This window comes from Myotis daubentonii, chromosome 6 (genome assembly GCF_963259705.1).
Source record: "Myotis daubentonii chromosome 6, mMyoDau2.1, whole genome shotgun sequence".
NCBI lineage: Eukaryota > Metazoa > Chordata > Mammalia > Chiroptera > Vespertilionidae > Myotis > Myotis daubentonii.
Genome location: NC_081845.1, coordinates 90,599,831 through 90,612,003, shown reverse-complemented (window position 1 = coordinate 90,612,003; position 12,173 = coordinate 90,599,831). Strand labels below are relative to the sequence as shown.

The window sequence follows — 12,173 nt, the reverse complement described above, 5'->3', positions numbered from 1 at the left end:
AAAAGGGGGCGCAGAGCAGGGGAGGAGGTGCCTCCCAGCCTTGAAGCCAGGTGTGTTAGTTATACTGTGTAAGGGACAGGATGACAATGGCTGAAAGAGCCACCCCAGTAACAGTCAACCTCCTTGGTGCTGGGACTTCAGGCTCACCAGCTGCTTTGATGCCCATAATAGCCCCATTTTGTAGGGACCACAACTGAGGCTCTGAAAGGCTACGTAGCTTACCCGCAACCACACAGCTGTTAAAGCTGTGCAGCCGAACGGGGCTCCAGAACTCCAGGCTCAAAGCCCGAGTGCCTGCCTCCCTGGATTACTCAGAAAGAGCTGGAGGGTCCCCTGTGGAGGGACTGGCCTAGCAGTAGGGGTGGGACTAAGCCATAGGTCTCTCCCAGCTTTTGTCTGTCGTCTTTATGCTCCCCTACCACCCAGCATGTGGATTGAAAGGCCATTGGCGAAAATGTGGGGAGTATTCCTTTCTTGCCCAAGTGTTGTTCTGGAGAGAGACACATGGATGGCATCTATAGTCTGATGCCCTCAGTGGCATTGCCACTTGGATATTTTGTGACTTGGATGTACTGGCTCTTGCCAAATTAGCTTTCAGGGATGGCCAAATAGGTCACACTTCCCTAGCCAAGCCACGGGCCCAGGCCATGCTCTTGGTAAAATGGTACAGCCCTTTCTCTTGTCTCCACTGCGTCTTTGGAGCTGGTTTTCTAGGAGACGTTTCTGTTTGAGAAGATAATCTTTTTCTTTTTTTTAATTTAAATTCTTTATTGTTTAAAGTATTACATATGTTTTCTTTTTCCCCCATTGACCTCTCCCTGGCCGCTCCCAACACCCAGGACATGCCCTCACCCCCCTACTGTCTATGTCCATTGGTTATGCTTATATGCATGCATACAAGTCCTTTGGTTGATCTCTTACCTCCCCCCCACACCCCCCCGCCACCTCTTTCTTCCCTCTGAGGTTTGGCGGTCTGTTCGATGCTTCTATATCTCTGGATCTATTTTTGTTCATCAGTTTATAGTCATTATATTCCACAAATGAGTGAGATCATGTGATATTTATCTTTCTCTGACTGGCTTATTTCGCTTAGCATAATACCCTCCAGGTCCATCCATGCTGTTGCAAATGGTAAGAGCTCCTTCTTTTTTACAGCAGCGTAGTATTCCATCGTGTAGATGCACCACAGTTTTTTAATCCACTCATCTGCTGATGGGCACTTGGGCTGTTTTCAAATCTTGGTTATGGTAAATTGTGCTGCTATGAACCTAGGGGTGCATATATCCTTTCTGATGGGTTCTTCTGATTTCTTGGGATATATTCCTAGAAGTGGGATTACTGAGTCAAATGGCAGTTCCATTTTTAACTTTTTGAAGAAACTCCCTACTGTTTTCCACAGAGGCTGCACCAGTCTGCATTCCCACCAGCAGTGCACGAGGGTTCCTTTTTCTCCACATCCTTGCCAGCACTTGTTGATTTGTTGATGATAGCCATTCTGACAGGTGTGAGATGGTACCTCTTTGTCCTTTTGATTTGCATCTCTCGGATGATTGTTGACTTTGAGCATAGAGAAGACAATCTTTCAAAGGATAAGGAAATGCTGAAAGAGGAAGCCAAACAATTCAGGAGCCTGAGAGGAGAAAGTCACCCCCAAAAACAAGTTCTCTGCCAGGACTTCACCATTCTCCTGGGCCTGGCGGGAGGCCAGGAGTGCAGGCACCTTGGAGGGTTTTCCAGATCCTAAAACTGCCCAGGTGCCAAGAGACTAATGCTGCCTGCTCTCAGCTACTGAAATGAAATGATGTTTGAAAGACCAAGTCATTACTCCAGTAGCAAAAACTGCCTTGAGCTCTTTTCTCTTAGTTTTTAAATGTATGTCATCCCTAGATAAAATAGCCTAGCATAATGTGAGCCTGCAGCCAGCCCCTTCTCCCTGGGCACTGAGGACTTAAAGGGCTTGCTCAGAGGAGGGTTCTCACAGGTCAGAGTGATGGCTCAGGATCCTTCGTGGTGCGGACACCCCTCCTCCCCCACCCTGGCCAGTCCCCACTCATCCCCACCCCCACCCCCAGTGGCACAAATAAGTTTGTCCTCTTAGAGGCAAGAATGAAGGGTGGGAAGACTTGTTCTCTGAATGTCAGGTAAAGTGAGGCTGCCAGGGTTGGGTGATGGAAGAGGACATTACTGGGTAGGGCACACATTCCCCACAGAGGGGAGGAAAGAAGTCATTAGAGTTTCTGCAAGAAAGGGGCTGTCTGGGGAGACTACAATAAAGGACACCTAGAGTGGTGAAGTTTTTATACTTTCAGAAAAGGTGTCGGGAGCTTCCCTAAGCTGGACTGGGCCCGTCTCATCTCCCCGCACTGCTGACTGCTCTCGTAGCGCACACAGCTGCCCGAGTGCTTGCACAGGGCTCCTGTGTCTGCCTCCTGCCACACTGCTTTTGGTCTAACATTTAGCTTGTATCTAACTGGTATTTTAATTAATTGTGGGGGCAGGTGATTGCTTCTGTTTTAGAATGTTTTCAGTATGGTGTAGTGGTTTTTATTAAATTGTCAAGTAGAGTCGCCAAAACCGGTTTGGCTCAGTGGATAGAGCGTCGGCCTGCGGACTGAAGGGTCCCAGGTTCGATTCCGGTCAAGGGCATGTACCTGGGTTGCGCGCATATCCCCAGTGGGAGATGTGCAGGAGGCAGCTGATCGATGTTTCTCTCTCATCGATGTTTCTGACTCTCTGTCTCTCTCCCTTCCTCTCTGTGAAAAATCAATAAAATATATTTTTAAAAATAAATAAATAAATAAATTGTCAAGTAGAGTGGCTCTTCTCCTTCCCTTTGAAAGACAGACATACTGATGCTTACCTTGACAATTCACTGTGGCTTTGGTTCTGGCACTCTGGGCAGCTGGCCTGTCCCTTAGCCCATCTCCTCCCCCTGCCCCACTAAGTACTGCCAACCAACTCAGGAGCCGGGATCCAGGCTGTTTGCTGGAGTGCGGTGCTTTTCCCTCCCTCCGCCTGCAAAGCCAGGAGGGGAGAAGAATGCAGAGTGGACGCAGTCCATTCCCGAAACACCTGCAGCTGCTTTGCCGGTACCCTGAGCCTGATGAAGTAAATGCATTAAGATCTTTTAATGCGTTTTTGTGTTACAGTTCTGCCTTGGTTGGACATTGGGTCAGTGGATGTGGCGTAATCCAGGGATTGTTGCTGGTGGGAGTATAAATGGTCAATGCTTTCCAGCAAGCTTTCCTGTAGCCACCTGCTGTTCCCCATGGGTACTTACAAATGAGCTATGAGGTCAGTGAGCTGTCCTGAGCTTTAAGAAACTCTGAACTTGCTGGAAAAGGTGATTCTTTTCTTCTAATGAGCTTGCCTGGTCATTTCAGTCACATGGGTCAGGCGTCTTTGTCATTTATTTCTTAAGTGGGCCCTTTAGATAGCAAATGGTACCTGTGGGGATTTGGGGGTCCTTACCTAGGTCTCTTGGGGCGTTTCTGGAGGACTGGGGTAGGCTCTGCTTGCTGGAGCGCATGCGCACCTGTTGGAGCAGCCTCGGATTTTCCTCCTCACTGGCCACGCCTGCCAGGGCCTCGGTGCCCACGTGTCCATGCACAGACGGGGTGTGCCGCCAGCGCAGGCTGCATCCAGTGGGTGGGTCTGCAGAGCCTGGGGCCCCACAGCTTGTTGGTATTTTTAGATTCTGCTTGAACCTTTGACAATTTGAAATTCAAATGAACAAGAAAGTGTAAAACATTTCTTAAGAGTGAGGTAAAAACACCGGGCACTGGTGCCGAGGCCTGCCTGGTCCCTGGTCCCTGGTCCCTGCCCTGACTAAAAGGGGGGCCTCCAAATTGGGGGAAGCTTCAAAGAAACAACTGTTTAATTAAGGCCAAAAGTGTCCAGAGCTGCCCAGTTCTGTCAACTTTAAATTGTGCTTTTTAATCCAAGACAAACTCGAAAAGCAACATTTCAGTCTGGCGGGGATCGAATAAAAATGACAAGGGCTCAGACTTTTCATGTGAATTCTGGGTGCCCCTTCTTTGTCTCCCTTAAGTAATTCCATAGAGAAAGATAGTTCTAACCCCTTTAATTCTTAGGGTTTGGAAGGAAGAGCTGGCCTGGGGGCCCAGGGCCTCAGCCAAAGGTAGGGGCAGCACTGCCCGGGCCTGTGGGTGAGGGAGCAGCGAGGCAGGGCAGGGAGCTGCAGGGCAGGCCTGCTGTGGTTCAGCTGCCCTGAGGCCTGCCTGCCAAAACTGAGCGGTGGAGGACACAGACTCTCCACGGGCCCTGGGCGAGGCCTCTGTCTAGGTGCTCCTCTGGGGCAGCCATTGCTGCTGGGTTTTGTAAACAAGTAAGGGAAACAAATATCGCAGCAACTTTCAAAGCACTGAGAGCAAGGTGTTGAGTGTATGCCATCTCTGCCTAATGACAGCATTTGTACACATTGTTCTTGATCATCATTGCTTCGTCTTAGAATACCCTGGTCAGCAGAGGTGAGGGTTAGCAGTGGGTGAGCTCATCTGAATGAATTGTGTGCCTTTCAGGTGTTCACTTGAAAAGCTGAAGGGTCAGGTCAGAAGTTTGGTTTCCATCAAATGAGCGTCTTTAGAAACCTACGTGTCAGAACTTCGAATCCTGGGAGAATGAGCCTCGGGCCCATTTTCTGCTGGAAATGCGTGTCAGGGCCATCGCGTTGGGCATTCAGGTTTGTGTGGCAAATGGCTCGGTGGTCCCAGCCCCAGGTCTGCGTCAGGACAGCCTTGTCCAGAACGCTTGCTTGTACCATCGGCACCCTCCGCTGAGATGCCTGTCCTCCCACGAGCACCCACAGGCCTCTGTTCAGGGCGTATGCGCTTCTCTTTCACACGGGACCCTTTGGGGACAGAGAGTTAGACAGGTCTCAGGTTGCATTTTTTGCCTCATGCCATAATCTGTGTCTCTGATGCTAACAGTCAGGGAAACTCCTGATCTCTCCTCACCTCTTGCCGCCCACAGCCACAGGTATGTACAGGGCCCTGGGATGAGCCCCTGGTGGTTCAGCCATGGTGGCTGCCTACACAGGCATTCTCTCCCTCCCCTGTTGCTGCCTCCATAGTTAACGAAGGTTCTCTCATTCTGAGAGTGTATTTGCTGGAGACCTTCTGGAGGCATTCCAGCCCAGCTCACCAGGGCGCTGCCTGGTATCACCTGCTGTGGTCTGGCCTCCTGTCCCCCTCCCCACGCCCACGATGGCCAGTCAGGTGCCAGGTAATGGCAGGCAGAGAGGGGCCCGGAGCCTGGGGCCGTGGGACATGCTCACAGAGCTGCGGCCTCCCCTCACTCCCTGTTGAGTCAAAGGCTCATCCCAAATTGCTTTCGTGCCAGTGAGCAAAGACATGCCCGCACAGGTTCCTGAGTGTGTTGTGCAGATTTACCAGAAACACCTCTGGCAGCTGGGAAGGACCTCTGCCTGCGGCCTCCCCCGCGGCCAGTGCTCCACGCAGACCCGTCGCCTGGGCTCCACGACACGGGCCCTGTGGCCCAGCAGGGAACGGGCTGAGGTGCAGCCTCAGTTAGCAGGCAGGTCATAGCTTCAAAACGTTTTCATTGGGCGTTTTCCTCTCTTGTGGGGGTCAGCATCCTTTTACTCATATCCTCCTCCCCTTTATTTCTCCTAATCCCTCCAAAGCACTGCATGGTAACGAAAGTACAGCTCTCGTTAGCAAACGTATACTGACTTGTCCTGAAAAGTGCATGAAGCTGAACTCTGGGGCCTAACGGGAGTGATAGATATGGGCTGTGTGTATGTGAATAAGTAAGTGACTTCAACATTGACATATAACTTTTTTTGTTTAATATTTTTTCATTGATTTCAGAGAGGAAGGGAGAGGGAGAGAGAGAAACATCAATGATGATAGAGAATTATTGATCAGCTGCCTTTTGCACATCCCCTGAGCAGGAATTTAACTGTGACCTCCTGGTTCATAGGTCGACATTCAACCACTGAGCCACGCCTGCCAGGTGATATGTAACTTTAAAATCAGGGGAAGTAATTGTGTGATAACACCAAAGCCTGGGCCAGAGCAGCTGCTCAGTTCAGTCCCTTGTGTTTGTGCCTCTGGACACGCCTTATTTGACCTTCTCTGGAGAGGTCCTATAGGCTCTGGTGAGCGGTGTGGAGGGCGGCCTGGCCAGGGTGGAGGCCGCCAGTCCCCTGTGCTCTCACTGCTCTTCACTGAGGTTAGGAGCAGGCATCTTCCCATACCCAGCTCAGGCTCCAGAATTCCACCAAGAGTCATCGAAAGTCCATGACACTAGCACTGGTTTCTGGAAATAGATCTGTGGGTACCAGGAAACAAGGATAAAGGTCCGTCCCACTCCCCGAGTCATTCCCACCCTCCCTGTATCCCAGTACTGACGCTGCAATGCACGTCGTCAATGGGCTGCTGTCAGTGGATAATACCTGTTCAGCATTTGGGACAAGTTCCAGCGGGCACCCTCCTCCCGATGAGTGATCCTCACAGGAGCGCGAACCGAGCTTCACTGAGCCTCTAGTAACCTCGGCAGGGCCACTTGGGAAGCCAGCTTTCCAAATTGCCCAGTGAGTTGCAATGCTGTGGACCCTCCTCTTACCAGCATCACCCCCAAACTTAGCTGCTGGTCCATGGTTTTCACCTTTCAAAAATGCAGTGCCAGGTGCTAATGTGTGTTTAAGAGAGGTTCACAGAACTTGGTTAGAGAAATGAGGGGTGTTGGGCCGGATGGAGAATCCATGGGCGGGTAGCAAGAAAATGTGGAAGCTGCTGTGGTAGTCACCCCTGGGGCTCTCAGATCCACTAAGTTGCTGCCCCCTAGCTGCTGGAAGGCAAGCTAAGCAGAGTTGTAGGGAGCGTGGGTAGGACAACACTGAGTGTCTTCCCTCCTCTTCAGTCTGCCTCGTGAGATGTAAGCCTGAACCAGGTCCACATAAATTTCACGGGCAATCCATTTCCTGCTACTTTTATTCAACGAGCACCATTCATCAGGAGAGATAAGCCCTAGGACATTCCCCTGCATCACCCCAATATCTTAAAGAAAGGGAAGGGAGGGAGCAGGGGTCCTCCCACCCCTCACTGTAGACACTAGGAATAAAATGCCTGCTCACACTTGCTTCCCCCCCATCAGGTGGGCTCTGCTGCACAAAGATTGCTGTGCTTGGTAGGTGGGGGGTGCCGTCCATACTCCTGCTGGGAAATCCTTAGGAGAAAGGCAGCTGGTATTGGATAGCTTCGAGTAATGAACTCATCAGCAAATAGAACACGTGAGCTCATTAATCTTCACTTTGCCTTTGGACCAAGTGGGAGCTTAGCTTCTCAGGAGACAAAATTTCATCTCTGTTCCTTTCCTTAAACCCAATCCAATTTTGAGTGAAACATGGCCGAGCTCTCCCTGGGAGCCGTGAGTAATGCGTTTTCTCGCATAGTGGATGGTCCAGGCTCGGCCTGTGCCCCGTGCCCCGTGCCCGCAGGAGCTCAGGGCAGCAAGGGAATGTTCTCTGGGTGAAGTTTATTTTTAAAAGTTAAGGCTGTCGAAACTTTCGTTCATTCTGGCCATTCAGTCTTTGCTCCAACTTCTGCTGTTCTTCTGAAATCACTGCCTCTACCCCTTGTCTCTGAAAAGAACAGAAATTGAGGGTGTGGAGATGAACGGCTCCCAGTTTGCAAGGGGTGGCCTCCTGGCCATCAGGATCAGTCTAGGCTTCAGAAAAGAAGTCTGAGCAGAGGTGCTGCTTGGAGAGTGAGGAGAGCCCTGGGGCGGCAGGGCTGCTGTGGGGGCCTGCTCCAGCCAGGGAGAGGAGGCTTAGGGGTGGTTCACATGCACCACAGGCTGGTCCTGTGGACCTGGTGTAGGCCCGTGGGACCCTGAGGTGTGGCGAGAGACAGCTGATGGATGAGGAGCCAGTCAGCACTGGCAGGGGCTTCCCAGCACCACCTCTTACCCCAGAGCGAGGGCCCAGAGGACATCAGGTGTCTGTCCGCCTTGCACATCCACGTACCCGCCAGCCTTCCTAGAAGTTGATGAGACGAGGGGAGGGAACAGTCACATTCTGATGCAGGGATGTTCCCTCTGTCCTCTGAGCCTCCTCTCGTTATTCCCATCAGAAGGACTCCATCAGACCCTCCCCATCCCTTTTCCTACCGGCTTCACCAGTGTCTCCCTCCGACCTCCCTGCTCCAGAGAGAGGACCAAGCCTGAGTGCGGGACCTCAGCCTCCTACCTGCCAAGTGGAGTTTAGAAGCATCAGGCCCCTTGGAGATGAGGGAGCTCAGCATTTCTGATTTGTCCTCTGTTTTTATGTCACACCTTTTCTAGCACTGAGATAACCCATTTTCCTTTGAGAGCCCCCTTCACATGCAGGTTATGGTTTGAGCTCTCCCACGGTCCCCCAGGCCCTAGCTGTACAGGAGGTAGACTGTAATTTCACATCATCACTTGGGCTGCGCCCTGTCTTCCTCCGGGAAATGCTGGTGTCCTGGGTGGATGTTCCAGGGACAGTGCTGAGCTGGCGCTCTGCTCCCCGCCTGCCCGTGGCCGGAGGGAAGGAGCTCGAGCCCCTGCTCTCCTAGGGAAGGTGTGTCCGCAGCAGCCTCCTTTGGCTTCTGTCTCCAGGGTCCATCCAGGCACGAGCAGCATTAAATGCCCAGTCGGCCTCTAAGGACATCACACTGAGCTGAGGAGGGCAGGGGGCTCCGTAATAAACTCTTAGCCGCAGGAGCCTCTGCCGTGACCGTCCACCCACTGAGGTGCCCCTTCCGCCCTCCAGACAGGGTGAGAGCCAGGCTTTGGGCATTTGGAAGCCACCCTAACCCTCTGTTTTCTCTGCTTCTTCCGCGTCTGCAGGTTACGTGTTCTGTATGTTACATCGCCTCCCCGAGCAGCATGACTGTACGTTTGACCACATGGGCCGAGGCCGAGAGGAAGCCATCATGAAAATGGTGAAACTGGACCGGAAAGTGGGGCGCTCCTGCCAGCGCATTGGGGAGGGGTGCTCGTGAAGGCCGGCACGGCCGCCCGTGACGCTGTTCTTAGTTCACTGATGTTAGCCTTATTTAGGACAGAGTCAGCCAGACACCTTTACTGGGCACGCGTCAGACCACAGCCAGTCCGTTTCCTTCCTTTAGCCAGCCATCCTGGTACTGTAGTTTAGGGGTTGATGGTGGTTGAAATTGATTTCTGGCTGGTTACTAAGGTGCCTGCTAGCCATTGTATAAAATTAAAACATGAAGAATATTTTTTTGAGCATGGCTAGTGGATTTAAAACAACACACCTGTCACTGCTGGAGTCAAACTTACAAAAAGCCTTAAGCGGAAAGGGTTCCAGGCGGAGACTCTGAGTTAGTCGAGGAGTAGAAGCTGGTGTTCAGTCCCCACACCGCACACGGCTCTGCCAAAACTCTGGTTCTTGTCCGGCCTTTCACCTCCTCACTTATCCTTAGTCCCAGCAGCAGGATGCCCGGTGGCCACGCTGCCTTGGCCACAGGAGGCTGCTGAGGTCTGCCACGTGGCTCGGCTGGGTGGTGGCCTCGCTCTCCCACCGAGCACATGGGGTGGGGGAGCAGGTTCTTATGAAAATCTTCACAAAATTTTTTACCTGACTTGTTATGAAAAAACTCATCACATGAGAAGAGAAACAGTAACCTCACTTTGAAAATTAGCTCCACTCAAGTCTAGTCCATCCACGAGAACCACCTTTCTACACAGGACCCAGGCACGAGAGGCCGCCGGGGCCGCCCGACACCCTGGCTCTGGTTTGCCACTTGCCAAGTACAGGGTCTGGCAGTTGATCACATGAGGCTGATTGCAGCGCAGCAGTGAGGCTGGGTCCTCATCGGCCTCTGCAGCTAGAGTTCTATATTGGGGGTTTTAAAAATGACGTTTCATAGCCCACAGGAGCCCCTGGGAAGCTGCTGCCCAGACTCTGCCCCTTCCAGCAGGAGCCTGCTTGGCCCCAAGAGTCAAGGGGAGGATGGCCTCGCCCCGTCTGCAGCCCTGTCGTCCAGGGACAACAGTCCTCACCTGCCACACAGCAGAGTTAGTGAGGGAGGCAGCGTGTGCCGCGGGGGCAGCGGTGTGTTGTGTACAACTGTGGTTCTTGGCCGGGGCCAGGCTCCGAGGGAGACATTGGCTCAGCAGGTGGGGGCACCTTGCTCAGCCTGTGCCTCGTCACATGGGCAGGCAGGAGTGCAGTAGCTCGAGCGGGTGGGGAAGCGGGTGGGCCTGTTTTCCCACGTTAGGAATCATACCAGCCGGGTGGGGGGAGGGTGGCAGAAAGGATAAGCTGAGCAGGTGTGCGTGGCCCAGAGCCCCTGTCATCCAGGCGGTGAGAGCCGAACGCTCCTGCAGGGGCAGTTTGGATCTGTCCACCCGCAGGCTATGGGAACAGTTTCACGCAGCAACTTGCCCTTTCATACCACAAGCAGGTCAATTCTGTCTGCCAAGTAATGCCTGCAACTGGAAATGTTCTTTGGTCCAGAATCCGAAATAGGAAATCATGCTCTTCCCAACCTCCCCCCCCACCCCCCCCGCCCCACCCCACCCCAACCAGAGTGGAATCCGCTGCAAAATCTCCAGCCTTAATTCTTGCTTCAGGACCCAGACCGGTGTCTTGCTCTAGGGCAGCCCAGGGCAGAGGGGCCGGGTCTGCCCACGTTTACCACTGTTGTCAAGCCACGGCCTCCGGCCAGTCCCGCCATCCTCAGTGAGCTGGCCTCGGCCCCACCACACTCTGCTCCCTCAGAGGCCCCCGAGCCCCCCCCCCCTCCTCAGGCCCCACCGGCTGCTGCTCGGAGGCAGCGATGGGGAGCCCAGCACACAGGCTCGGCCCTCACTTCCTGGTGGCAGAGCGGGGGTGGGGCGGGGGCGCTTGTTCCCTGCAGTATCTGTTCTGTGAAGTTTGTTAAATGTAAGGAAAGCTTAAATTCTTGTATCTTTAAAGAGAAATCTTATTTAACCCTTTTGTGTTCTAGATTTACTTACACAGCCTAGAGCTCGGTTTTAGTTTTAACATTGTGAAAATATTAAAAGACTCTTGTAACTTTATTCTTTTTTCTCCTGCTGAAAAAATTAAACCAGTCGTACGAAAGTTCAGGTTTCTCTGTTTCACCCATTCTCCTACATGCCCCTGGCACCACCAGGAACTAGTAAAGGTCTCCCTCCCGCAGCCCTGCAGTCCCTCTGAATTGTCTGTGGGTGGTTCTGCCAGGGGAGGCTGGGCCTGCACAGGTGTGTCTGCTGGGCCGGGTTTGCATGGGTCCAAGGAAGGGGGTCAGCACCCAAGGACGGACCCAGAGGATGAAGCATGGCGCTTCCCTGGAGGGAGGCCCAGGATGATGTATTTGCTGTGTGAACGCGCTAGTGTAGGGCAGCGATTTTCAACCGTTTCCGCTCGTGGCCCACATAAACTACTAAAATTCTGTGGCACACCAAAAAACATTTCTTGCCGATATGACCGAAAAATTGGTATTTATTCACACCAGGCAGCTGTGTTGGCTGTCGTTTATTTGGCAATCTAAGGGAAAAGAGTCAGTGCCCCTCAGGAGTCGGGCATTGCATGTTTTAAAATCCGGTGGCACACAGTTGGAAATCGCTGGTGTAGAGGGTACACTTGTGAGGGTGTCCAAAAACATTTGGCCGAGGAGTGCACCCCTCCCCACCACCTTTAAGGCAGAAATATTGGCCACAAGTGGTCATGACGATGATGAAGGATCTGCAGAGGAATCCGCAGTGCACGGAGTGAACAGGCGGGCAGAGCACCAGGCCTGGGGGCCTGGCCTCCAGTCAGCCCCGGCTTTGGGGCTTTGGGAAGAGGAGGGCGTTCGAGTGGGTGTAGGGGGACAGGAAGCCCCAGCCGGCAGTTGTAGTGGGACCGGTCGCGTGGAGAAGGGAGGACCAGACAGGCACCAGAGCAGTGGGAACGCCCGAGGAAAGACTGGGGGGCCTCAGAGAGTGTACCTCCTTCGCAGCCATCCTCAGAGCTCCCCCAGGGAGGGCTCCGGAAGAGGGGAATAGCCAGAGAAAGATGGGGAAAGACGGGAGAGGGGGCGGTGCGGGAAGGCCAGGCCTGGGAGGGGCTCCGGTGAGTGAGTGTCTGCACTTGATTTACCTTCTACCATGGGGTTCAGATATGAGTCTTAGAAAATTACACAAACAGAAATAGA

The 12,173-nt window shown here is 53.0% G+C and overlaps 1 protein-coding gene across 2 annotated transcripts in view; it reads left to right on the top strand.

The window, feature by feature from the left end:
* ZFAND3 (zinc finger AN1-type containing 3) overlaps positions 1-11,098 on the top strand; it is a 352,681-nt gene extending 341,583 nt beyond the window's left edge. For both annotated transcript variants that reach the window (XM_059701802.1, XM_059701801.1), the window contains one exon: positions 8,857-11,098. In XM_059701802.1, the coding sequence (XP_059557785.1) occupies positions 8,857-9,011 (155 nt within the window). In that variant the 3' untranslated portion in view covers positions 9,012-11,098. The remainder of the gene's footprint in view (positions 1-8,856) is intronic.
* The last annotated feature ends 1,075 nt before the right edge of the window (positions 11,099-12,173 follow it).